The sequence below is a fragment of the Hemitrygon akajei genome, chromosome 8, assembly GCF_048418815.1.
Source record: "Hemitrygon akajei chromosome 8, sHemAka1.3, whole genome shotgun sequence".
In the NCBI taxonomy this organism is placed as follows: domain Eukaryota; kingdom Metazoa; phylum Chordata; class Chondrichthyes; order Myliobatiformes; family Dasyatidae; genus Hemitrygon; species Hemitrygon akajei.
The window spans coordinates 124247926-124275366 of NC_133131.1; the positions used below are offsets into that span (position 1 = coordinate 124247926).

The 27441-nt window shown below is 41.6% G+C and overlaps 1 protein-coding gene across 1 annotated transcript in view; it reads left to right on the top strand.

Annotated features, from left to right (window-relative positions):
• The window catches only part of itga8 (integrin, alpha 8), a 249612-nt gene that overhangs the window by 167549 nt on the left and 54622 nt on the right, over positions 1 to 27441 (top strand). The window contains exons 24-26 of the mRNA XM_073054528.1: positions 7659 to 7764; positions 9237 to 9395; positions 20501 to 20626. Of these exons, the coding sequence (XP_072910629.1) occupies positions 7659 to 7764; positions 9237 to 9395; positions 20501 to 20626 (391 nt within the window). The remainder of the gene's footprint in view (positions 1 to 7658; positions 7765 to 9236; positions 9396 to 20500; positions 20627 to 27441) is intronic.

Consider the following 27441-nt stretch of genomic DNA (forward strand, 5'->3'; position numbering starts at 1 on the left):
CTCACACAGTACATTGGAAACTGTAGTGTGCAGGACGTACAGCTGACTGAGTTAAACCAGACGCTCAGTACACTGAGTGAAATTTGGAGAATTATGTAACATGAAGCTGATCTGATGTTTAAAATGTTAAAATTCATCCCCAAGATACAAAAATATTTGTTATTTTTATATATAAAATATCTGGACAGTAATTTCCAAATTGATGGCTTTGTTGAATCAAGCTTATTAAATTATTTCATGGTCACTGGGGCTCAGTAACTAGTACTGTCTCCTCCAGGCCAAAAGGCTCAAACTCAAACAGTCTAGTGCATCACCTGGAGGAGCTTCTGTTTAGATGCAATATTAAGTCAAGTTCTGCACACTCTCTCAGGTGGATGTGATGCATTCCATTGTCCTCCATCAACAGTCGTTCCTGGTGTCCGGGCCAATATTTACCTTTCAGCTAACACCACAGAAGTCCTGACGAAGGGTCTCGGCCCGAAACATGGATACCGCTTCTCCCTATAGATGCTGCCTGGCCTGCTGTGTTCCACCAGCATTTTGTGTGCGTTGTTCGAATTTCCAGCATCTGCAGATTTGCTCGTGTTTGCACCACAGAAGTTCGTTATTTACACCACTGTTAGTGAGAGCTTGACGTGGCTACACAAAATGCTGGAGGAACTCAGCAGGCCAGGCAGCGTCTGTAGAAAGAAGTACAGTCGACATTTTGTGTTTCTTACATTACAAATGGAGACTGTGTTTCAGAAGTGCGTCTGTGGCTATAAAGAGCTTTCCATCTATTACAGTTATTTTAATTTGCTTCAACAAAGTAACAGAAAGTGTAGGTGATGACAGTGTACTGGATGTGATAAACATGAATTTCATGATGTGTTTGAAAGGGTGATATAAGGAAAAGAAAGAATCAAGGACCAGGTTGATTAAAAACAGCCAAATCTGGAAAACATCTGGTAGGACTTCCCCATGTTTATGAGATATAGAATGGGTATGCAAGGCAGGACCATTGTTACTTTTAGAATAAAGCTCATAAATTATTTTGACGGTGTTTGGAAATATCATCATATTTAAATACGAAAATATATTACTGGGTGCCGGTAATTTGGGAGACAATGCCAAAATTCGAGAGATGCTGCACCTGTTGCAATCTAAAGCCACAGTTAGTCTGTGGAGGAACTCAGCAGGTCAAGCAGCATCTGTCTGGAGGGGAGGGATGGTGGGAGAAATTCAAAAGTTTGTAAATTTATAAATATATATGCCTAGTGGGTTGATAAAAGTTGAATGGATGGTAGCTGTTAATAGAGAGACATTATTTGAACAGAAAAGGGTAAAAGGGTTAGAGGAGCCATGCTCTGAAAATAGGCAAGTAAGTGTAAAACATCACATTGATAACCCAGGGAGTCAGAATTAAACCTGAATGGTTTAAATAAAGTGACGAAGTGGCCAACCAATTCAGCTGCACACAAACATCCCGTACAATGTGCCATCATTAAAATCTCCATGGTAGGTAATTCTTCAATTATGTATACTTTTCCAGTATCTGATCTATTATTTTGGGGGAGGGTGTTCAAAATCCCCACAGTGTTTATGCATTTGTTAATATCTGTGGGCTATTTTTACTGCATTCACTTTATCTCATTTTGTGTGTGTCTGATCTCAGTCTTCCAGGATGTGTGCTGGTTTGGCTTCAGCAATGAAGGGAATAGAGCTATTAAAGTGAATGTTGCAGTCTGATGATTGATGGTGGCTGTGGAACTGCGCCCATTAATATTCAGATTTATTTTCTTTCATCTGATTACACCAATATAAAATCATGGTCATTGTTTCCATGTTGTTTTCAAACAAAATCATTTCTCAATGACTTCCTTTCACTTAGTCTTTCAATCCATCAGTTTGTCACACCTTTTATTTTTATATCGCAGTCGAGTCAATTGGTAAAGTGTGTCCTGTAATTGGTTTGTTACAATACGTGAAAACATTTTAAAAGACTAGTTATAAAGTGAATCAAAGTGGCAATAGAAAGTAAAGAAAAATCTAATATTCCTCTAGGCCAGGGGTTCCAAACTTTTTTTGAGCCATGGATCCTAACATTAACTGAGGGGTCTGTGGACCCCAGGTTGGTAACCCCTGCTCAAGGCATTCTTATTAATCACATTTATCCTGATATATTTGGAGACTGAGTGTTTTGCCTAGTGCATACCAGACTCTTCCTAACAAATGTTCCTGTTTCACAGTCCTGATGTGCTAAATTGGTTGTTTATACAGCTTCTCCTCATAGTTTTCTTCTTCCATTGTGAATCTGAAAAATTGTTTTCACTGGCCATGAGGTATTTTGGGATGCAAAAGGCAATGGATAAATGAAATGTTTTCTTTCTCTGAAGTTGCATTACAAGTTTTCATTTTGATCCCAATTCAACAAATTATACTTCCTGTAAATGGTGCTTGGGTTTATCTGATCAAATCATATTCAGAAATATTTGTAACAGCATTCTCAACAAACTTTGAGCCATGCAGTGGTACAGAACCTCCTTATCTAGCAAATGGTTACAGGGTATTTCCTGTTTTTAATTCTTCCCAAGCTTTTTTATTATGCTATTACTAAACATTTTTGCAGCAGGACCTAAAAATGTAGACTAAAATAGTTTTCTCCTGTCAGAATATTTTAATTGATAAAAGATACAATACAATCTTGAAATGCTTCTGTATCCATAAAGGACATGAATCTGACCATTTTCAGCAGTTATGAAATCAAAAGAATAAAACAGAAAATACTAGAAGCATTCAGCTGTTCAGGCAGTGTCCATACAGAGAGAAGAAGTGTGGAAGTTTCAATACAGAGACACTTCACCAGAACTGGAAAAGTAAGAAGGCAAGTTTTGAGTTGTAGGGATGGCGGAGGAAGGAAAGGTAGAACAACTCTAATAGGACGTGGCTAGGAGTACCATGGTGATATATTGTTTATGAAGGATAAGAATATTCCAGATACACCAATAATGATTGTCTGGACAGGATGGGTGCTGTCAATAGATTATGCCATAGGCTAATCCAGAAACATTTTGAACAGCAACATATTTCATTTGAAAGGCATAAATATCTAAGGGCGGAGTTATTTTTTAGCATGATAGTATTCCACAGGGAGCAGATGGTGATCCTACATGAAAGAAGTCATTACCTGCCTGTTAGATTTTAGATTAAAATCCACTATTGGCACATTTGGGTAGAAAGTATCAAACAACAGAATCAGAATTAGATTCATGTTTAATATCACTGGCATATGTCATGAAAATGTGTTGTTTTACAGCAGCAGTACAGTGCAGTACATAACAATTTAAATAAAAACTACAAATTACAATAAATAGATTCAGAATAAGTTTTAAATGGAGTAAGTGGTGCAAAAAGAGTAGCAAAAAATAGTGAGGTAGTGTTGATGGGTTAATTTTCCATTCAGAAATCTGATGGAAGAGGGGAAGAAGTTATTCCTGAAACATTGAGTATGTGTCCTCAGGTACCTGTACCTCCTTCCTGAAGGTAGCGATGAGAAGAGAGCGTGTCCTGGGTGATGGAGGTTCTTAATGTTGGATGCTGCTTTTTTGATGCATCACCTTTCGATGCTAGTGCCCATGATGAAGCTGGCCGTTTATTTCAGCAGCTTTTTGCAGCTTCTTCTGATCCTATATCACCACCGTACCAGGTAGTGATGCAGCCAGTTAGAATGCTCTCCATGGTCCATCTGGAGAGATTTGTGAGAGAATGGGGAGAAAGATAGGAGAGGAGGGTCAGTTGATAATTGGTCTCTTGTCATATGTACCAAGATACGATAGAAAGCATTAATTTGCATGCTATCTAGACAGATCATCCTCCACATTGATATGTTGAGGTAGCACAAAAATGCATAATTTAGTGTTACAGTTACAGTGAAAGTACAGAGCAGATAGACAACTATTGTGCAAGGATCAAGACGAGGTCAAATGATCCTTATTACATGAGAGGTCCTTTATACAGCAGGGTGGAAGCTGTCTTTGAGTCTGATGGTATGTGCTGTTGTGTTGTCAAGCTTTTGGAAGGGGGGAATAGAGAGAATGATCAGGAAGAGAAGGGTCCTTCTTTATGTTTGCTGCAGAACATGTGGAAAAAAAAGTCAAAATACTTGGAAGTGGGTCTCTTGGCAAGATGAGCATGAAGAGGCCACAAAGGAATGTCAGAACAAAATCTGAGAAAGCTTTGTTAATGCAGTATCTAGGGGAAGGGATAGAGGTAGAAGAGACAGCTAATGCAGGGTCTCAGGGTAAGCAAGTTTAAAAGTTTATTGCACATTACCAGAAATGAACAAAGGGAAAGGGTCTAGCAATTTCAAATTGGCAGCATTTGGCAGTCATTTCAATGGGAGTTTATATTAAAAGAAACACTTAAAAATCTGAATTAAGTTTTCCCAATCAGAGCTGAAGTGAATATCTACCCACGATAGCTGCTATAATATCCACTGAGTGCACTGCAATTAAACATTAAAGTCATTTCACTGCATGTTCTTCCCTGTGACCCAGGAATGACAATGACCATGGTACTGTCGGGATCGCATCACCTCAGAGTTCTCCTCCTACTCACATCCCATGCTGGTTTCATCTTCTAGTTCCTCGATCGTTTCTGGTTTGATGGCTTGCAATTCTGTACCTTATGTGACCATGATCATGTCAAAAGCTGCAGCTATCAATCAGCTTGTCTCAGAGTGCATTCCTCAAGTGACAAATGATCAGTTAATCACATCCTGAGTCCATTTTTGGAAGCATATTTGTTTTCAATAGCAGGATAAGCATATCATATTAAAAAAGTCGCATATCTGAATTTATGAATAGCCCTTTTGCCTTTTTTCCAACTAGAATAGCTATGATTCTGACAGTTTTGGTTATGTTTCATCTGACCTGAAATAATCAAACTAGAAGAAGACAGAATTTATAGAAAGAACATCTGAAGTTTCAGCAATAGCTGGAACCTTTGTTTTAAATGTTACAGCTAATGGGAGCAGAGGCATTCCACTGAGATGATATCACTTCATCGCTTTAACATCTTCTTCCCCAGTATTAATAAATGAAAGTCTCTGTGTATGTTTTTGACTGCGTATATTCACAATCACAATACTACTGAGTGCCCCTTAAATTCTCAGCATGACTTCGAAATTTATTTCAAACACTGATCAAAGTTTTACTTTCGAATTTCTTCCTGGTATGTTACCCCAAACTTTTGCTTCTCTGTCTTTAACAACTTCCACACCATATAAGAGAGTGATATCTCTCCCCCCCCCCCCACCCCCCCACCCCCCATAACTTCAGTAACATCTGAAGTTTTGCAGACTTTTTACTCTTCTTTATACTTATTGGAAAAATGTCTTTCACTTTTGTCTGCAGAGGGTGTGGTGAACTACATATACCTGTCTGGACACGCCCCTTGCTGACTGCTCCTGTGGCTCCTCCCACAGACCCCGGTATAAAGGCGATTGAGGCCTGGTCCCGGCCTCTCTGTCTCCAGGATGTAGTATGGTGGTCAACCACTGCTTGTTCCTTCTTCCAGTCAATAAAAGCCGATATCTCGCCTTTACGTCTCAGAGAGAGTTATTGATGGTGCATCAATTTTATTGACTGGAAGAAGGAACATGCAGTGGTTGACCACCATACTACATCCTGGAGACAGAGAGGCCGGGCTCAGGCCTCAATCGCCTTTATACCGGGGTCTGTGGGAGGAGCCACAGGAGCAGTCAGCAGGGGGCGTGTCCAGACAGGTATATGTAGTTCACCACATTCACCCTCCCCCCCCGTTTTAAAAGAGAGTCCCCATGTGGCGAAGTTTCTTACAAGTATATTTACAGGTTAAGTCTATCAGGTGGTCGAATCTGTCGCTGCGATCTACGTAGCACTGGCTGTGATTGCACAGGTGCCGGTGGTGATTGCACCGGAGACGGTGGTTGTGCTGGTTCCAGCCTAACTGGAGGTGTCAGCCCACTAGGCGTCAGTGATCCCTCATGCGTGTGCGAGGCGCCTGGTATATGCGCGTACGAGACGCCTGGTATAGGAGTGTCGTGAGGAGTCTGTGTAGGGCTCGGTGTGCGCGGTGTCACCTCGGGTACAGGGTCCATAGTTACCGTGGAGTGTTCGGGGTAGTGGTCTGCTGCTCCTGCGGGCGCCAGGTCGCAGACGGAGACCGTGTCCTCCCGCCTATCAGGTAAGACCACGTAAGCATACTGGGGGTTCGCATGTAGAAGGTGAACCCTCAACCAGCGGGGAGTATTTATTACTCCTCACATGTTTCCGGAGCAGCACTGGCCCTGGGGACGTCAGCCAAGCTGGTAGGGTGGTCCCAGTGGCAGACTTCCTGGGAAAAGAGAATAGGCGCTCATGAGGGGTGGCATTGGTGGACGTACATAACAGGGAGCGAATAGAGCGGAGTGCCTTGGGGAGGACCTCCTGCCATTGAGAGACCGGCAACCCTTTTGACTTAAGGGCTAAAAGTGTGGCCTTCCACACTGTGGCAGAGGGAAAAAAAACTGCTGACCAAAATAGGACACAAAATGCAATCTGATACCCTCTGAGCTAACCCAGTAAAAGTTCTGTTCAATTGTCTGTTGCTGTTCACTGTAAATAGTATATGCTAAATGCCTTCTCACACTAGCCATCCTTTAATCAGTGGCATGATGAGAATTCTTCAATGTTGTTTCAATCAACTTAAAATTATGTTTATGACATACCACAAATTTATTGTTCCAGAATCCAAAATTATCAGCATCCTATAAATATGACAATTAGAATATCATGCCTTGGACTCAGAACAACATGTTGACTTGAAGTGAACAAATAGAATTTACATTACTTGGAATTGTAGCAAATTATAAATCTGAGAAAAGACTGCAGCTAAAGGTTAAGAAAATGTGCAGAAAATCAAAGCTTGCTTCTCAACATGACTGCAGTCCAGGACAAAAGGGGAGAATTCATATCACTTGAACAGGAAGGGAATACCATAGGGATTACTCCCACACACAAACATCTAGAATGTTTAATAGTTGGTGAATTTCAAAATGTTGAAAACTGCATAATTTACAATGATGTAGAAGCTTCAATGAAGCTACAAAGAAAAATAGTGGTATTCATAATGGTCTTTAAGTTCTGTTCAACAGGTCTGTAATAATGTGGGTAATAGTTCTTAGAAATGAATTGAATATAGTCTTTATTACTATTTGAGAAGAAGGGAATACATTTTTACTTTAGAAAAACTGTTTACTTTCAGTTTGGAAGTGACAATAGGGATGCAAAGAAAATGTCTTTTTCTCCATCTGGTTAGGCTGATTTTAATTAGTTGAATTGCATTGAAGAGAATTGGGAAAAATTAATTCCCTGAGCATACTTATACTTTCTATAATTTTGGTTGTGGATGAATAAAAGTGCTTTCTTTTTAATATAATGTTAGATGTGATGCTCTCAATTGTATCTTTGAAGGGTTCATATTAAGCCCCCTTCTGAATCTGTAATTCTATTTTTCCCTTTTATCTGAAGCAACTGTCTGCTCCTGTGTTTATTACATGCATTTCTGTTTTTATTCTTTCATGTTGCTTTCATGTGTGTAACTGAGCGCGTTGTCAAGAGCGTGACCACAAAGACTAAGCAGTTGTGTTCTTATCAAAGGGTGTCCCATCCTGAGCAAATCTTTTTGCCGAACTCTGACTGGAAGATTAAAGATAGACCCAAGAAAGAGGAGCACATTGGACCAGAGGTTCACCATGTTTATGAAGTGAGTTCTCATTCTAAAACAAAATTGATTCTTAAAGTCAGTTTGAAGAATATCTAAAGAGTAATAATGAAGTGATGAAGCTGAAGTATGTAAACTTGTTGTTAAACTGTTAAATTTTGGGTGAAGAATCAATGAATGCTAACCAATTTATATCATTAATTGGATTTAATATATATTTGAACTATCTGTGGGAAGGTCGATTTCATATGACTGTATTAAGATCTGGTGTTTTCTCTGCATATATGATGAATAAACTCTTCTCACTCTTCCAGCCGGGTGCAGGTATTATAACCAACATTTTGATGACAAGCTCTGCCATCTTCATCAGGGCTGATGCCTGAGCATGTCTAGTCCAGTGGCATTTATACCCCCATCATCCATCTCTCCTGATTTGTTAGTCCTCATCCCATCATGTTTCTGTTCTCCCAGCTTGTTTACAATCAAATTCCAGTTCTTGGGGCGAGACCTTCGTCTTTGACCCACATAAGCTGTGATTTGATCTGCCTTATGGCTTGTGGATGGTATTAACCTGGTATTTCTTCAGGAACCTGACAATCCTTCCAGAAACCATGGAAATACAAGGAACACAGGCGGTAATGACAGGTTCCTTATTGTTGTTAGGTTTCTTGGTTTTCCCGTCAGGCCTTTTAAGGGTCTGATTGATTTCCTTTACCCTGTAGCAATTCTGTAGGAACATCTTATTTCTTCATGGAGACTCTCTGGGTCTGAAATAGTTTTTGCACAGTTAATCTAAGTAGAAAGAACCTCTGTACATTGGGAGATGTAATGGTGGCTGTTATTGTTGAGGTACAAGTCCGTGTGAGTGGGTTTCCGATAGACATCATGTCCGAGGCTACTGTCCAGTGTCCATCGTATTAGAATGACCAGGAATGGGAGGCAACCATTCTTCTCCATCTCCGTCGTAAATTGAATGTTTGGATGTATACTGTTCAGATGGTTGTGGAACTGGTAGAGTCCTGGAGTTGATGACGCCATGCTACAAAGGTGTCACCAACATGTCTGAAGAAGCTTTTGGGGTGTAGGTGCGATGAACTCAGAGCCCTCTCCTCAATGAAAAAATTAGCAATAGCCAGCAACAAGGGTGATCCCATGGCCACTCCATCCATTTGTCTATAGTAGTTCTCCTTATTAGAGGAAGTACGTTGATGTAAGGATGGGTTCAAAAAGGTCAGTGGAACCCTTATCCAACCTTGACTGCAGGAGGACCAGGGTGTCCCTGATGGGAACTCTTGTGAACAGGGACACCATGTCGATATATCCTCTGGGGTCAGCTGGCTGATATACACTGCTCTGGTATTAATCAAGGGTTCTTCATCACTTTCAAATGCTTCTTGGGTGATAATTTGCTTTACGGGAATCAATCACTTTGGCCTTCTGTTATATATGTTATAGACACCCTGCTTTTAGTTACCAAAAAGAAAGCATGCATTGACTTTCTAACATTTGTACAGCTGCACAACAGTGGTCCGAGTGCCATTGGTGCTGCGATCATGGAAGTGGATTGGCCGACACATTACCGAGATGAGCATCTCCTGTACATTCTACAGATGCAGACGGAAGGACCTTTACACTGCCACATGAACGCTACTATTAATCCACTCCACCTAGAGGTAGGCATCGCCTTCCTGTTTTCTATAAATAATCATCGTTCAGTAATTGATTCAATTACTGTTGAGTCCGTGGAGTAAAATCTGAGGAGAAATCGAACACTCAGTGTTTAGGCCAAAAGTTTTACAAAATGATTACTTAAGTAATTCAGCCATTCTAAACCATGACAATTCGATCTGATATTGTTTGAAAAGTGCACATTTGCTGTGTTAAGTTAAGCAGAACTGTTTTTCCATCTGTAACAGCAGGAGTTCACAATGTGTAGGTAATGCAGGACTGAGAACCAGTTTCATGTGATCAGTTATGCAGTCAATGGAGCAGATTTATATTTGTACCAAATTTAACAGAATATAATTCATGTCAAATTGATTAGGCACTGTTCAAAATGCATTTTGCATACTTAACAGAATTGATTCAGTTTCAGACTTGGATGATGATAAAAGGCTAAAGGTAACAGATGGTCTTGTGTCCGACTTAAAATTTTGTTAGTTATTGCTTGTTTCATTGACATTATTTATTTTGATTGTCATAAACGTAACTTGTGAGATTTTTGTTCTATATATAATTATAACCAAATGATTGGTTAAATCCATCCTTTACATTTCTAGAAAAAATATTGTTGAGTGTATTTTAAATCATAAATATTGCAAAATATTGATGTTCAGAGGGATTTGGGCATCCTCACATTGAAAGCTAAAGTGCAGGTGCATAAGGAGATTTGAAAAGTAAGTAGCTTGTTGGTCTTTGTTGTAGAATTTGTGTTTAAGAGTAAGGATGTATTTCTACAATTATGTACGGTCTTCATGAATCTGGTTCTGAGATATTGTGTACAATTTTGGTTGTTTGGCATAAAAGAGGATATAAACCAGACTGATACCTTTTTCAGTTCTTGCCCCTTACACTTGTCACCTCCCAGCTTCTTACTTCATCTCCCCTCCCCACCCACTTGCCTTCTCCCTCACCTGGTTTCAACTACCTCTGACCAGTTTGTACTCCTTCCCTCCCCTACCTTCTTATTCTGGCTTCAGCCACCTTCCTTCCCTGTCCTGCTCAAAATGTCGACTATCTATTTCCCCTTCATAGATTCTGCATGACTTGCTGAGTTCCTTCAGCACTTTAATTGTATTGCTGAAGATTTCTAGCATCTGCAGAATCTCTTGTGTGAATGACCGTAGGGGTCTCCTGCACCACCTGCCTGCCCTTATTGCCCTTCCTGCCAGTCATCCATCTCCTTTCTTTCTATAGCTGTGTCGTGACTAACTGGCTAAATATATGACACCGTGCATCTCGGATGCTCCACAGAAAGTCCAACTACAGCTACCTGAGGGGACTCCTGTGGTTGATGGAGAAGGACCAGAATAACACAAAGTTCATTATGAACTATGAAGTGTATTTGAGAGTTGAGTACAAACTTTCAGGCCCTCATGAATCCATCAGATTTAATAAGGAACTTCGCCTTTCTGATGGTGTCCACTTGTCTCTGCAAGTTACTGGGAAAGCATCTCAGATGCTCAGGAGTCAGAAAATAAATAGAACTGCAGAGGCTAGAACTGGAAGTGAAAACAAATGCTGGAATCACTCAACCAGTCAAGCAGTACCTGTGGAAGGAGAAAAACATTTCAGGTCAGGAAACCTTGCTGAGAAATGGGGGAAGGAGAAGAGTGATTTCAGTTTTTGAAGCAGGATTGGGGAGGAGTGAGGTGAAAGACAAAAGGTGTTCCACTTTCTAGCAGCTCTAACATGATCCTGTCGCCAGTCACCTGGCCCTCTCTTCTCCCCTTTGTGAATTGCACCAGGATTGCTGTCTTCACCACTCCCTAGTGCACTCTTCTGTCCCCACCCACCACTCCCCTTCTCACAGTGCCTTCCCACACTAGCTGAGGAGATGGGACGCCTGTCCATTCACCTCATCCCTTCCCGCCATCCAAACACAAACAATCATTCCAGGTATGGTAGCAGTTCCCTTGCACTTGTAATTTACTTTCCACATTCGGTCTTCACAATGCAGCCTGTATATACCGCCATCCCCCACCCGGAAGGTCTCAAAGCTTTCTGCTTCTTTTTGGATTCCAGACCTAACCAATTTTCCTCTACCACCACTCTCCTCCGTCTAGCGGAATTAGTTCTTACTCTCAATAATTTCTCCTTTGGCTCCTCCCACTTCCTCCAAACCAAAGGTGTAGCCATGGGCACCCGCATGGGTCCCAGTTATGCCTGCCTTCTTGTTGGCTTTGTGGAACAGTCCATGTTCCAAGTCTATACCGGTATCCATCCCCCTCTTTTCCTTCACTACGTCGACGACTGCATTGGCGCTGCCTCCTGCATGCATGCTGAGCTCGTTGACTTCATTAACTTTGCCTCCAACTTTCACCCTGCCCTCAAATTTACCTGGTCCATTTCCGACACCTCTCTCCCCTTTCTTGATCTTTCTGTCTCCGTCTCTGGAGACAGCCTATCTACTGATATCTACTATAAGCCTACAGACTCTCACAGCTATCTGGACTATTCCTCTTCCCACCCTGTCTCTTGCAAAAATGCTATCCTCTTCTCACAATTCCTCCATCTCCACCGCATCTGCTCTCAGGATGAGGCTTTTCATTCCAGGACGAAGGAGATGTCTTCCTTTTTTAAACAAAGGGGCTTCCCTTTGTCCACCATCAACTCTGCTCTCAAATGCATTTCTCCCATTTCCCACACATCTGCCCTCACCCCATCCACCCACCACCCCACTCGGGATAGGGTTCCCCTTGTCCTTACCTACCACCCCACCAGCCTCCGGATCCAACGTATAATTCTCCGTAACTTCCGCCACCTCCAACAGGATCCCACTACCAAGCACATCTTTCCCTCCCCCCCCCCCCCTTCTGCTTTCCGCAGGGATCGCTCCCTACGCGACTCCCTTGTCCACTCGTCCCCCCCATCTCTTCCCACCGATCTCCCTCCTGGCACTTATCCTTGTAAGTGGAACAAGTGCTACACCTGCCCTTACACTTCCTCCCTCACCACCATTCAGGGCCCCAGACAGTCCTTCCAGGTGAGGCGACACTTCACCTGTGAGTCGGCTGGTGTGGTATACTGCGTCCAGTGCTCCCGGTGTGGCCTTTTATATATTGGTGAGACCTGACGCAGACTGGGAGACCATTTCACTGAACACCTACGCTCTGTCCACCAGAGAAAGCAGGATCTCCCAGTGGCCACACATTTTAATTCCACGTCCCATTCCCATTCTGATATGTCTATCAATGGTCGTCTCTACTGTCAAGATGAAGCCACACTCAGGTTGGAGGAACAACACCTTATATACCAGCTGGGTAGCCTCCAACCTGATGGCATGAACATTGACTTCTCTAACTTCTGTTAATGCCCCTCCTCCCCTTCTTACCCCATCCCTGATGTATTTAGTTTTTTTTCTCCCCCTCCCTTTTTTTTTCTTTCTCTCTCTGCCCATCACTCTGCCTGTTCTCCATCTCCCTCTGGTGCTCCCCTCCCCCTTTCTTTCTCCCGAGGCTTCCCGTCCCATGATCCTTTCCCTTCTCTAGCTCTGTATCCCTTTTACCAATCACCTTTCTGGCTCTCAGCTTCACCCCACCCCCTCTGGTCTTCTCCTATCATTTCGCATTTTCCCCTCCCCCTCCTACTTTCAAATCTCTTACTATCTTTCCTTTCAGTTAGTCCTGACGAAGGGTCTCGGCCCAAAACGTCGACAGCGCTTCTCTCTATAGATGCTGCCTGGCCTGCTGTGTTCCACCAGCATTTTGTGTGTGTTGTTTGAATTTCCAGCATCTGCAGATTTCCTTGTGTATGCACTTTTATCACCTTGTTTGTCTTAACCAATCTCCTTGTAGTGTCTTGCATCTCATTCTCCCCTCCAGCTGTGGTCTTGAAAGCAGTCAACCCTCCACTCTCTCCCTCCCATATCTGAGGAAGAATCCATGACCCAAAACATTAACTGTTTTTTGCACTAATGTTGCCTACAAGCCTAAATTCTTCCAGCATTTGTGTTCTTGTTACATAAGATTCAGAGTTGATTTCTGAAACATAACGACAGTCGGCCCTCCTTATCCTCGGGGGATTGATTCCGGGACCCCTCGCGGATACTGAAAAACACAGATGCTCAAGTCCCTATTTAACCTGTCTCAGTGCGGTGGATTTTAGGACCCAGTGGAACTCTGACCTTATTTAACCTGGCTCAGTGTGGTGGTCTTTAGGACCCGGTGGAGCTCTGAATCCACAGTGTTTCTGTTCACGAAAATAATCATGATCACAATTGAAAATAAAGTGGAAATAATAAAGTGATCGGAAGGAGGTGAAACACCATCGGTCATTGAAAAAGTGTTAAGCTACAGTCAGTCAATGATTGGAACAATTTTAAAGGATAAAGTGAGAAAGGTCCTGCCCTGATGAAAGCTACAATTATTACTAAGCAATGCAATGGTTTAATTACTGAAATATATACGTTTCTTAGGTGTTTCATATGCATAGAAAGGTAAAATATATACTATTTTCTAAGACAACCGTTTGACTAACTGATGCTAAATAATACTGGATGTAGCTGTTCCGACTTAGTAAGAGAACTGATTTTTTTCGATCCATGATAACCTGCGCACATCCTCCCGTATACTTTAAATCATCTCTACATTACTTATAACACCTAATACAATGTAAATGCTATGTAAAATAGTTGTTATACTGCATTAGGGAATAATGACAAGAAAAAAAGTCTGTACATGCTCGAACAACAAGTGCTGGAAGAGCACTTTCAGGTTTTCTCGATTCGCAGTTGGTTGAATTCATGCATGCGGAACTCACAGACAAGGAGGGCCGACTGTAATATCTCAACATCACGGCCCAGATAGAACAATGGAATTTTTTTTTAAAAAAGCACTGTGAGTGGACAGCAAGTCAGGCAACATCTATAGATAGAAGAAAAGGTGTTAATGCTTCAGGCTGGTGGTCTTTCAGAAGAGGTAAAAGTTTAGAGGGCTGTGGGCCAAATGCTAACAGAAGGGTCTTGCTCTCTGGGTAACATAGTCAGGATAGACAAGTGGTGCAAAGAATCTGCTCTGTGACTCTAGAACTTCCAACAATAGCTCTTACCATTTCTGTTTCTAAGTCCTCTCATGCTGTCTGAATAGCTGAGTTTTCCAGAATGTTCTTTTTTTTATTGCATATGTAGTTGAGTGCATGCATTTACTTTTGTTTTCTTTAAATTTTCGCCATGTGAACCCAAGGTCTGTGTGAAAAATCAAGTGTATACAATATGATCTTTCCAGAACATTCAGTGTTCACTAAAGAATTTGGAACATTTGCAGTTAATTAAAAATTACTTCAGCAAGACTGGTTGGGAAATAAAAAGATGCTTTCGGGCTTTAGCTTATTACATGTATTAGTATGCTTAGCAAGGAAATGTTTGTATGCTGAAAGCACACTACCAATTATTTAATTCTTTAATAAAATCACAAACGTCTTGCATATGATTAGAAAGGTTTTCTCGGACAAGATTTAAAACTGTGACTGAATGCACGAACAAGAGGCTGAAGCGTACTGTAAAATGCTGGCAATTTCAGCCCAACCTGCTGATAATTTCCTTAATGTCAGGAAGTTTAGGGTTGTTGTGGAAATGCAGGAGATGGAAACTTGCTGGCTGAGTTTCCCTGGCAAAATCTAGGCTACATTCCTGAATTGGACATAGGATCCAATGGTGGGGATTTAACCTTCTCCAGTCCCTCAGCAGCTACACTGGAAAACTTGCCTACTGAACCTGTGCCAGGTTAGACTCGGCAAAGGGAAAATTATGCATTTATTTGAATGGAAAGGAACTCCTATAAGTGTAAAAACTGAGCAGTGAATAATTTACATTTTCATAAATGAGTTGGGGTTATGTTTTAACGGAATACAGGATGCCACAGCTCAGGAACAGTCCCTTCCTGTGCTGACAGGATGCCAATCCTAACACATCTACACTCAGTTGCCACTTTATTAGGTACCTCTCTTCTGCTGCTGTAGCCCATCCACTTCAAGGTTCGATGTGTTGTGCATTCAGAGATGCTCTTAGCACACCATTGGTGTAATACGCGGTTATTTGAGTTCTCATTAACAAGGGATTTTCACCTACAGAACTGCTGCTCACTGGGTGTTTTTTGTTTCTCACACCATTCTCTAGAGACCTTTGTATGTGAAAATCCCAGGAGATCAGTAATTCTCAAACCACCCCTTCTGGCACCAACAATCAGTCCACGGTCAAGGTCACTTAGATTACATTTCTTCCCCAACTGAACTGCTCAACTATGTCAGCATGCTTTTATGCATGGTCCCACATGATTGCTGGTTAGATATTTGCATTAACAAGCAAGTGTACAGATGTATCCAGATAGGTGGTCACTGAGTGTATTTATATGAGTAAATTAAATGCCTTTTGACATGCTAGGCCAAAAAGAGTAGGTAACTTACAAACCATGATCCTTAAGAAAGAAAGGCCATTTATTTATATAATGTCTTCCATTATTCCCATGTTTCAATGCATGCACATTAAACTGAAGGTAATTATGGCCTGGTCACCCATCATTCCCTCTGGATTTTTGTAAGAGTTTGAATTGGGCAATTCCAGGAATTAAATCAGTCTCTGATGCAAGGTTTTGACCAGAAATGTCAACAATTCCATTCCTCATACAGATGTTGCTCAGCCTGTCGAATTCCTCCAGCAGATTGTCTGTGCTCCAGGAATTAAAAACTCTGGAGATGCCTGGACAGTTCACCCAGATACAGCTACCCATCCCTATCCTCACAATATGTTAAAGCAAGCAGTCATTCACAGCTTGGAGCAGTGATCCCCACCGTTCACATCACTGCTTGAGGTAACAGCGTGGCTCCAGTAAACTAAACCTCGATCTGTATACAGCCACAATGATTGAAGTATGCAAGTTCTTCACAATAAGCACAAAATAAAAATCTCCCTTGTCATATTCTAGCTGGAGCTCCTTCCTCTCCACCTGGATTTTCAGACAAATTTGATCTACATCAGGATTAGGATCAGAAGAATCCCTTCAAATCATGCTAAGAAGGCTGAAGAGTTGAAAATATGGACTGTGCCTCCTATCAGGCATCAGTAGCTAGAAATAGCAGAGATAGTGAAATCTGAATGGCTGCCTACTGGAGCTCAAATAAAGATGCACTGCATGTCAGCTTAATCAAATCATTATTCACAAGACTGATGATCTCAAAAAATCAGAGTAGGCTAGAATGGTTAATATTTGTCTTGGGAATATGTTAGCCGAGGATTGTTAATGTCTTACCCTGAATCAGTACATGCACCTTCCTCATCTAATGTCTTGGTAAAAATGGGGAGACAGATAGATATCCATGCTTAGAGAGTAGACTTGAAAAATAGCAAAAAAAACCCATTGGCAAATAAATTGGCACACAGGTTTATTATTGTCATATGTACAGTGAAAACTTTGTCTTGCATGCCATTCATATACAATAGGTCATTTATTTACAGGAGTGCATTGAGGAAGGACAAGGAAAAGCAACAGCAGAATGAAGTGTTGCAGTTACAGAGCAGGTATAATGTAGCCACAAGTCCACAGGGCAGATTAGTGATTGAATGATATCAGAGAGAATAGTGTGAGGCTTCCGTCAGTCAGAGCTGACCATAAGTATTGTGACCTAGCTGTCTAGATACGCAAGCCTGGGCAGTACAGTATGGAGAGCCAGCTGTAGCAAGTTGCCCCTCTTTACGCATCTGATGAACCCAAAGGAACGATATAGGCCAATACAGTTTGGTACCAGCAGTGTCACAGGAGTTACACACACAAAATGATGGTGGAACACAGCAGGCCAGGCAGCATCTATAGGAAGAAGCACTGTCGACGTTTCGGGCCAAGACCCTTCGTCAGGACTAACTGTGTTACGGACCCCGTAACTGGGTCACTTACCAGCAAAGATAGAGAGGTCCGTTGAAGTCTGATGGTACTATTTTTAACAGTATTTATTGATAAAAAAAAACACAAAATAAGGTCAATGCAAACATGCAGATAATATACGTCGTCAATACTAAATCTAAAAGCGCGGGTATAATAATAATCAATAAGAAGTAACTCTATCGTTGTCTAGGGGATAATGTATTGTCCGATGGAAATATAAAAATCATTCAAGTTCATTCAAACTGCAGGCTGCAGCCTTTGGTTGGAGTCAAGAGAGAGAGTTTAAACTTGCCCATTCCTTTTATGATATCAATCCTTCGAGAGTCGGTGGGGGTGGATTTCCCCTTTGTGGTTAGCTAAAGCCGTTCTTCCGTGGCAAGGCCCACCAATTCCGAGGCAAATGGAAAAGGACGCACGTGGACCTTCCACCGGCTTTCGCTATTTCGCTGTTACAGGATTTCTAGCATTTCTTCTGGTGCGTCTCAAGGGCTGTTCCCCAGACCCTCTTTTATCCTGACTCACAGGGTCTCAGATGTCAATCAGGGTGGAATGATGCCATCCCCCAACCAGCCCACGTTGCCTGAGGGCTTCCATGAAGCACAGTACTCAATACACAATTCCGTCTCCAAGAGACAATGACCTGTTCCGTGGCTTTGTATCGCTGAGGGCCAGGACATTCCAAACGTCTCTCTCTCATTTCCTGGGTCTCCTGACCTGACTTACTAGCGATCTTGCGATTCTCAAAAAGGGGGGGGGGGCACAGGCGTAACAGCTGAAAGAAAAACTAGTAAGAGATTTGAAAGCAGGAGGGCGGGGGGGGGAAGATCCAAAATGATAGGAGAAGACAGGAGGGGGAGGGGTGAAGCTCAGAGCTGGAAAGGTGATTAGCAAAAGGGATACAGAGCTGGAGAAGGGGAAGGATCATGGGACGGGAGGCCTAGGGAGAAAGAGGAGGAGCTGCTTGTCAGTATTGAACTCAATGTAAGACTGTCTTAAGGACTCCTGCTCTGGATTTTTCCCTCGTAGTTTACTCCCAAAGTCTTCCCCATGAGTGGGTATAGTCACAGGGCAGCAGAGGTTTGAGATCAGAGTTTTTCTTCTCCTGGATGAGCTACCATCCACAACTGATGAGCCTGATCTGCCCAAAGCGATGGGTTTTAAGGCGTCAGTAACATTTTGCCTCTTCTCCTGTCAGTAGAAATGGTTCCACAGGGCTTAGTAGCTAAGCCACATAGGAAGGCCAGAAGCTGGAGTTGGTTGTCGGAGACTATTTAAGGTGCATGCCATTGGGAGCATTTAATAGGTAGTGGGAGCTTGTCCCTAGTACCACCTCCAGCTATAACAACCTTAAGGAACCAGAGAGAATATTACTAGTGGACAAACGAAGAGAAAAAAAATGCTGTTTAGAGTTCTCGGCAGGAGCTGCTTTACTTTTAGTTTCTTCACAAGAGCCTTTCTGGAGCATTTAATGAGTTTTAAAATAGTGGACACAATGGTTGAGATTGTACCGAGCATTGCATCTCATTATTAACGTTAATCAAGATTGGATGCAATTAGGGTGTCATATGAGCAGTCGAAGTGGCCTAGTGGATGAGATGAGACTTAACGGCATTTAGTTTAACAGGATATCCAATACTTTTGGCACAAAGATTGCTAGAGTTGCACTTGATAAGGACACAGCAGCAGCCAGAGGGCAGCTGGCACATTAGGGAGCCTGTGCTTGTCCTTAATCAATAGGCATTGAGAAATGAACAGTGGAAGGAATGTGAAGAAAACCTGTGCTGGGACCTTTGCTGTTTGTAATTTATATAAACAATTTGGGTATGAATGTACAAGACGTGGTTAGTAAGTTTGTGGTGGTGTGGTTAGTGCAGAAGCTTCTGAAAGAAATTACAGAAGGATCTTAATCAGCTAGGTATTGGCAAATGGATTTCCATGCGGTAAATCTGTTGTATTGCATCTTGGAAGACCATCAGAGTAGGACTTGTACAGTGAAAGTAGGGCCCTGCTGTGGAACAGAATTCGAGGAGTGCAACTGTATAATTCACTGAAAGCAGTATCATTGGTAAATAGGGTGGAGGAGACGGTGCTTAGCATTCAGTCCATCATCAGTCTGGACATTGAATATAGAATTTGGGAAGTTATGCATTACTCATATCGGCCACAGCTGGAGTATTGTGTATACTCATGGCCACCCTTTTGGGGGAAAGATGTTGTTAAAGTAGAAACAGTGCAGTAAAGATTTATCATGGTGTTGCCTATATTTGGGAGTCCGAGTTGCAAGTAGAGGTTGCAGAGACTATGACTTTATTCCCTGGAGCGTAGGTGACTGAGGGGTAAAGGGCCTTCTTCCAAGCAGTATGACTGTGAATTAAGGGAATTCAATGTCCAGTCATGATGGAAGGGAATATTGAAGACAGGGAAGAAACATTGCATGTAGAAAGAGAGAAATAAAAATTCAGAAGAAAACTTATTTAAACTAAAGACATCTCATGCCTGATGAAAAGAGGGAATTAACTCATAGTATTTAATTGTCTGTGTCAGAGAGTTTAGGTGGCAGCCATTTACATTTGTGATATTATTAAAAGGGTGCCTATACATGTACTGACAAGCTTAATTTACAAAATTAACTTAATGGGTGATTATAACATGTTCTTAAAGTAAAAGGCCAACAGGAGAACCTCAGAGTTAATTTCAGGAGTATGAACTTGAATGACTGTAGGATGTTCACTATGAATCTGCTCTATCCCGGAGGATTGCACTGTCATTTAATCATAATTAATTGAGTGGTCTGATGTACTTTCACAGCAGATTCTGGCCAAATTTGAATACGCATATGGGGAAAGTGTTTTACTGCAGCAGAAACCTTCCCTTCACAAAAAAAACAATATAACCATTTGGATTTGCAGTTTTTGGCAGAAATCCATAGGTTAACATTCTATAGTGCATTTAACTTATTGAAGCAGTTGATGGATAGCATCAAGCTGTGCAGTATGCTACTCTGCTTTCAAATCACTGGGTGACGTTAACTGGAGTGGTGGTTTCAGTGGATTGATTCAATTTACAGGAATAATATGCTGCTAAATCAGAAGTGTGCCCACCAAAGAGATGAAGTTTTCTGATTTTACGGCTGTCCTGGTCAGCAGTCAAGTTATTCTCAAGGTGTATCATCTTTCTGATTACAGACTTCTGGTTCACCAGCTGTTGGGGAGCATATTGCCTTCCGAGACCCTTCTACAACCTTGCATCACATCACAAGACGAGAAGTGAGGCTACCACAACCATTAAAGCATGATCATACAAGAATTCTGGTAAGGAAAGAGCATTGCTAATGATGGAGGAAAGCATTTTCTCTTATTGATCCTTCTGGAGAATGCATTATTCGTGTATCTGTTGTGCACTCTAAACTGTATATAGTAACTGAGCACTGGCATTGCCGTCTCCCACAAGACTAAATAATGTTGTTTTGATTTTGTTTATTGCATTATGTTATGTTCAACAGAGTCCACCTAACACTTCTGCCCTTGCATATTTGTTAAACTAATGTAGTATTTTACGCTGCATAAGATAACTTGAAATATCTGGCATAAAACAAATAATCTGTAGAGCATTCGCACCATAAGGTAAAGTGAAATAAAATACAGTGGACTGTTGGCACATGACCGAATGGTGCTAAATCCAAATAATTGTAGGTAATGACAATGTACTAATAAGCCGTTAAGCTTCATGAGTTATGAAAGGGATGGATAAAATAGAGGCAGGGAATTGTTTCCACTGGTAGGTGAGGCTAGAACTAGGGGATATAGCCTCAAGATTCAGGGGAGTAGATTTATAATGGAGATGAGGAGGAACTGCTTTTCCCAAAGAGTGGAGGATCTGTGGAATTCTCTGCCCAATGAAGCAGTGGAGGCTACCTCAGTAAATATATTTAAAACAAGGTTGGATAGGTTTTTGCATAGTAGGGGAATTAAGGGTTATGGCAAAAAGGCAGGTAGGTGGAGATGAGTCCATGGTCAGGTCAGTCATGATCTTATGGAATGGTGGAGCAGGCTCGATGGGCCAGATGGCCTAATCCTGCTCCTTTTTTTCTTATGTTCTTAGAATGAATCTGTGCTGTGAAGTGTCTAGTCCAAGAATATATTGTTTTGTTTTAAAATTAAAGGTTTTGCTTGATAGGTGTGATTCTGTGTTTTTAAAAAAGCAGGTAAAGTTTGTGCAGTTGCTCCTTTAGTATAAAGACGCATTTTCTGATTACCGTGACGATGACCAGTCCAAAGACCATGATAGAATCAATGAAAGACCGCACCATCTTGGGCATTCAGCCAGTGTGCAAAAGACAACGACTGGGCAAATAAAAGAGAAAGAATAACAATAAGTAAATAAGCAATAAAAATTGAGAACTTGAGATGAATAGTTCTTGAAAGGGAGTCCATAGATTGTAGAAACTTTTCAGTAATTAGGCAAGTGAAGTTGAGTAAAGTTATCCCCTTTGGTTCAAGAGCCTGATGGTTGAGAGGAAATAAATGTTTCTGAACCTGGTGGTGTGAGCCCGGAAGGCTCTTGTAATTTCTTCCTGATGGCAGCAGTGAGATGAGAGCATGACTTGGCTGGTGGGGGGTCCCTGATGATGGACTTTTGGTCTACAATGTCCGTGCCAACCATGATGCCAATTTAAACTGCACATCTGCTTGTATGTGGTCTATATCCTTCCATCCGTTTTCACGAGTGTCTAGATTTTTCTATAAAATTGTTATCATATCTACTCCCACTGTTTCCTCTGGCGCTGTCTCTGGTGCTTTCGCAGGCACTTACCTCTATCTCTGTTTTTAAAAAATGCACAAAAATTTCCTTCCAGCTTTCCTCTTTCGAGCTATGCCTACTCGTGATCATTGTTTCCCACACTGATGATCTACTCTGTCTACGCCTCTTATAATTTTTTTACTCCTGTCGGGTCACTGCTTAGTCTGCACTGCTTCAAACAGAGCATTCCCAATTTGTCTAACCTCTCCATCTAGGGAAAGCTCTCTGATTCAGGCAAATTCCTGACAAAACTCTTCTGCACAATCTCCAAACCCTCCACATCCTTCCTGTACAGAACTGCACATAATGCTCCAAATGTGTACGCTTGTGTGTCTTCCCAACTTTTATTCTCAAGTCCCTGACCAGTGAATGCAACTATACCATATGCCTTCTTTACCACCCTATTACATGTGTTTTCTGAGTACTTGCCTCTTGTACTTGACCTTCCAAAGTGTAACACCTCACACAACTGGATAAGCTTCAATTAGCCAGTTCTCTGCCCGCATTTCCCGCCGATCTATTCCTGTTGCATCCTTGGACAAACTTCTTCACTATCCACATCTCTACTAACTTTTGTGTCATCTGTAAGGTTATTGATCAGTCCACCTACATTTTCGAGGCTCCAGTGCTGATTGCTGCAGAGCACCATGGGTCACAAACACAGCCTTTCAGCTGAGTTCAACAGGGCTCCGTTCGTGAACATGCTGCTGGGTACAGCAGTGCGCTAGGCGGTCAGATAGCCAAGGTATTGCTGAGTTTCATACTACAGTGCTCAGCCATGAAGCATACTAACCCACAAAGAGCCACTTCCCACTGGTTTTCTTCAGAACTGGACCAGTAAATTGCTCACGAGTACGGAAGCTAGCTACGTTAGTTACTCTGCAAATCAGAATGTGACTTTCACTGAGACTGTGCTAGCTAGGACATACTCCTCTTCTGCCACTTCTAAAGAATTTGCTTCCACTGCATACATGTTGACATTGACATGAAAATGAAGAGTGTCAAAGCTTTTTTATTATGCTGCTTTGGGGTTGGATAATAAATACTGACTTCAGCAACAGTGCAGAGATCCTGAAAAAACTTAATAGGAAATTCTGCCATTGGTAGTAAAAACTTTCTTCTTTTGTGGAAGTCATGTCACTGCACATTATTGACAATTCATGTAGAACTGAATTAACCTTTCTGTGGTGTCATGGCATCCCCGTCAGAAATGTTATCAAGTTATTCAGTTCTAGAGTGATAGGGCATGAAAACAAACCCTTCTGCCCATTGAGTCATGCTGACCTTCAGCCACCTGTTTACATTATCCAACATTAATCTATTTATTTATTCTCCCAACATTTGCATTATCAAAATGAATGCAACGAGGATCAAAATCAGAGTTATCACTGACTTGTATGAAGTGAAATTTGTCATTTTGTAGCAGCAGAACAGAGCAAAGACATAAAATTACTCTAAGTTATAAAAAGGCATAAATTATACAAAAAGAAGGAATAACGAACTAGTGTTCATGGGTTCACAGACAGAGGAAGAAGGTGTTTCTGAATCATTGAGTGTGGGTCTTCAGGGTCCTGTACCTTCCCCCCGAGGGTATTAACGAGAAGAGATGTCCCGGATGCTGCAGATCCTTAGCAAAGGGTGCTGCCGCCTTGAGGCATCTCCTCTTGATGATGTCCCTGAAGCTGGTGCACAAGTTGGAATCTTCTGACGCCTTTTGTGTTCCTCATGAAACCAGTCAAAATGCATTCCGCCGTACATCTATGGATACTTAAAGTGTTTGGTGACATATCGAATCTGCTGAAAATCCTAATGAAGAAGAGCTGCTGGCATGCCTGCTTCATGGTGCATCAATGCGTGGGACCTAGGATAGATTGTATGACTTGTTGACGTCGAAACGTAAAGCTGCTCACCCTTTCTAAAGCAGGGAGCATACTCACACAGTTGTACACATGCAGTTGGATCCACAAATTATTAACAATAATTGCTTTCTGAAATAATTGCAAGCATGAGCCAAAAGAATTCAAATGCCTGTTACTAATTGAAGCTTTACAAGCTTTTGTTATCTTCAGGAGGCATCATTAATGAACATCAAACTCGGGTCTTTCCTCTTCCCATTACCACCACCAGGAAGGAGAGACAGAAGCCTGAAGACCCACACCCAATGTTTGAAAACCCTCCACAATCACATTTCTAAATGGTCTACAATCCCATGGACATTATTACACTATTCCACTTCAGGACTTTTTTTTATAACTTAGTCTTTTTTTATTTTTTTTGCTGTACTGCAGTGCCAGAGCAGCATATTTCACAATATATGTCAGTGACATTAAACCTGATGCGGTTTCTGTTTCCTTTGGATCATGGCAGTAAAATGTTTGTAATCCTTTTCTGATGTGATCTAGCCTCATCTTTGTCCAACTGTATATTTTGCAATTTATTGTTCGCCGTTGTAAACAGACCTCTGTGTATTCAGTTTGAAGGATGATCAATGAATAATTTAGTTATTTCTGGAAATGAGTTTCCTTAATAACCTATTAAAATGCCAAATGCACTTTGCACATTGCATGAGCTACATCCAGTATAAATGATCTTTATGATTGTAATCAACATTAATGCTTAAAGTGCAGAAGGTAAAACTGCTCTGTAAATAGATGAAATATTGCAACTACTCTGCTGCTTAATGATGGTGAGAATTTGGGGATGGCTTTTATTAGTTACAGCTTCTCAAAGCTTGGTATGTAGATATATATTCAATGCCTTAAAGAATATTGTTTAAAATACAATATATTGAGTCCACTAACGAAAAACAACTGCAAAAGGTTCTACTCGTAAATTGTGGCCATTAATATATTTAATTTGTCAAATAATTTCAAAGTTTAAAGTACATTTATTATCAAGTTATCCATGCACTACACAACCTTGAGGTTCGTCCTCTTGCAGGGAGTCTCAAATCAAAGAAACACAATTGAACCCGTTCAAAGAAAACCCCACACAAGACCCAGCGGGTAAAAAAATAAGAACAAGTTGTGGGAACAATAAAAAGTAAACAAGTAACAGCAACTGCAGGGTCACTAAAGGGAAGTCCTCAGTGCTCTGCTGGTGGTTGAAGGCCACAGCTGCAGAGTCAGTTTAGCGCTGGAACGCCCTGACCAAGTCACACAAATAGTAAAAAAAAAGGTAGACAAAAAAAACATGAACATGAGCTGCAGAGTCCCTGAAGCAAGTCCACAACTGTGGGGTGTCTTCAGCACTGAGGAGAGCCCGTCCAAAAGACTAATGGTTGCAGGCAACAGCCACTCTTGAACCCAATGGTGTGCGACTCAAGACCCCTTCACCTTCTGGAAGTCTGTGGCAGGGAGAGAGAGACCAGTCGAATGCAGATGGTACGGAACACCTGTTTGTTTTCTTCTCTTGTTCTGGATGATTTTAATCTTACTCAACATTTTAATCAGTGTGGAGTAATGGAGCCAGCTACAGGTTTGTGTTCTGCCTTTAGGGAACAACACAGAATCTTATTCACACTGAATCCCCCAGGAGTTTGCAGAAGTTCCAGGTCGTAAATTTGACCCAAAAATGTATTCTTAAAAGGGAAATCTGTTTAACAATTTAACAGGGTAGGGTCAGTAAAGATAAAGATATTTTATTATCCCTCCTGACTGGATCCTGTTCGATCTGGCCCACTATCCACACTCATTTTTCTGTCGTCCTTTTTGTGCCTGTTCTGTTCTAAGCAGCCTACAGGCTGGTAACCTCAGCAATATCATGAAGAGGAGTGCTTCTCAAATAGCAACAAGCTGGATTCTGAGGCCCCACCTTGGGACATCCAGAACACTTTTTGATAGCTTGCCATTGACCAAGACTTGTGACCTATTTTTAGATGTTGCTGATGATTAGAGACATATGAGAATAATTCATAGACATTTATTAAAAACAAAACAATTATGAATAAAATGAAATATTAATTGAACTTAAAAATAGCTTTGTCAACCAAAAATTAACCAGAATCATAAAGTGAAATACTGAAACCAACGCAAACCACATAGCATTTTAAAGAAGGTCAGTGCCCATTGCAATGAGCTGTTTGTGCTGCTAACACTGTCTTTGGCTGACATTAAGCTGAAGAATCTAATGCCAAGTGTACAAGTCCCTCAGCTCAGTATTTCAGTGCTCCAACACTGCTCTCGATGCTGGGATGCTGGTTAGTTGAGCAGGCATCTGACCTCTGACTCATTTCTAACATTCACCTTGTAATATGTTGACACAAAAGTTAAGGACAAGCCGAGCCATTAAGGAGGGCATCCCTAGCCGTGCAACCAGAGATGAGGGTAATTCAGCCTGATATGTTATGTGTGTGTACTGTGTTGTGCACCTTAGTCCGGATGAACGTTGTCTTGTTTGGCAGTATATGTGCGTATGGTTGAATGGCGATAAATTTGAACTTGACAAGAGATTTACCAGAATGTTGCTTGGAAAGAAGGGCTTTCATTACAAGGAAAGATTGGACAGGCTGGGCCTGTTTTGCCTGGTGTTCAGAACACTGATGGTGATCTTGTAGATGTTTAAAAAATTGTGGAGGTCATACAAAGGATAGAATGTTAGGGTCCTTAAAACTAGAGGCTTAAAGTGAGTGGACTTATTTAAAGGATGTCTGAGGCACAAGTTTTCATACAAGGGACGGTGACTGTGTGGAGCAGACTATGAGAGGATGTGGTAATGGTGGGTATAATTACATTTAACAAACATTTAGACAGGTAGCTGGATAGGAAGGGTTAAGAGGAATATAGCATGGGGGTTTAGGCCAAAAGGTCTGTTTCTATGTTGAACCATTGCATGACTATACAGCTTGGCGCAACTCCAGTGATTTACTTACTTACTTAGAGATACAGCACGCGGTAAGCCCTTCTGACCCTTCGAGCCACGCCAACCCCCGACAAACCTGTATAACCCTACCTGATCATGAGCTGATTTTCAATGACCAATTAATCTGCCCAGTAAGTCTTTGGACTGTGGGAGGTGAGCGGAGCACCCAGAGGAGGCCCACACATTCCACAGGGAGCACACACACAGAGACTCCTTACAGACGGCACCGGAATTCAACTCCGCACTCCACAGTGTCCCAAGCTGTAATTGCGTCACACTAACTGCCACGCTAAGCTTGCGATCATCTTGTTTGTGAGGGCTAAGGCGTGTTTACTTACATTTTTTTCCCCATCCCAACCCTACCTCCATGTCCTGGTGTCATCAGCAGACAGGGTAACACTACGTGCATCATATGAAGTTAAACAAAATAAGAGAAAACTTTAATATTTTCTAGTTCCTAGTGATC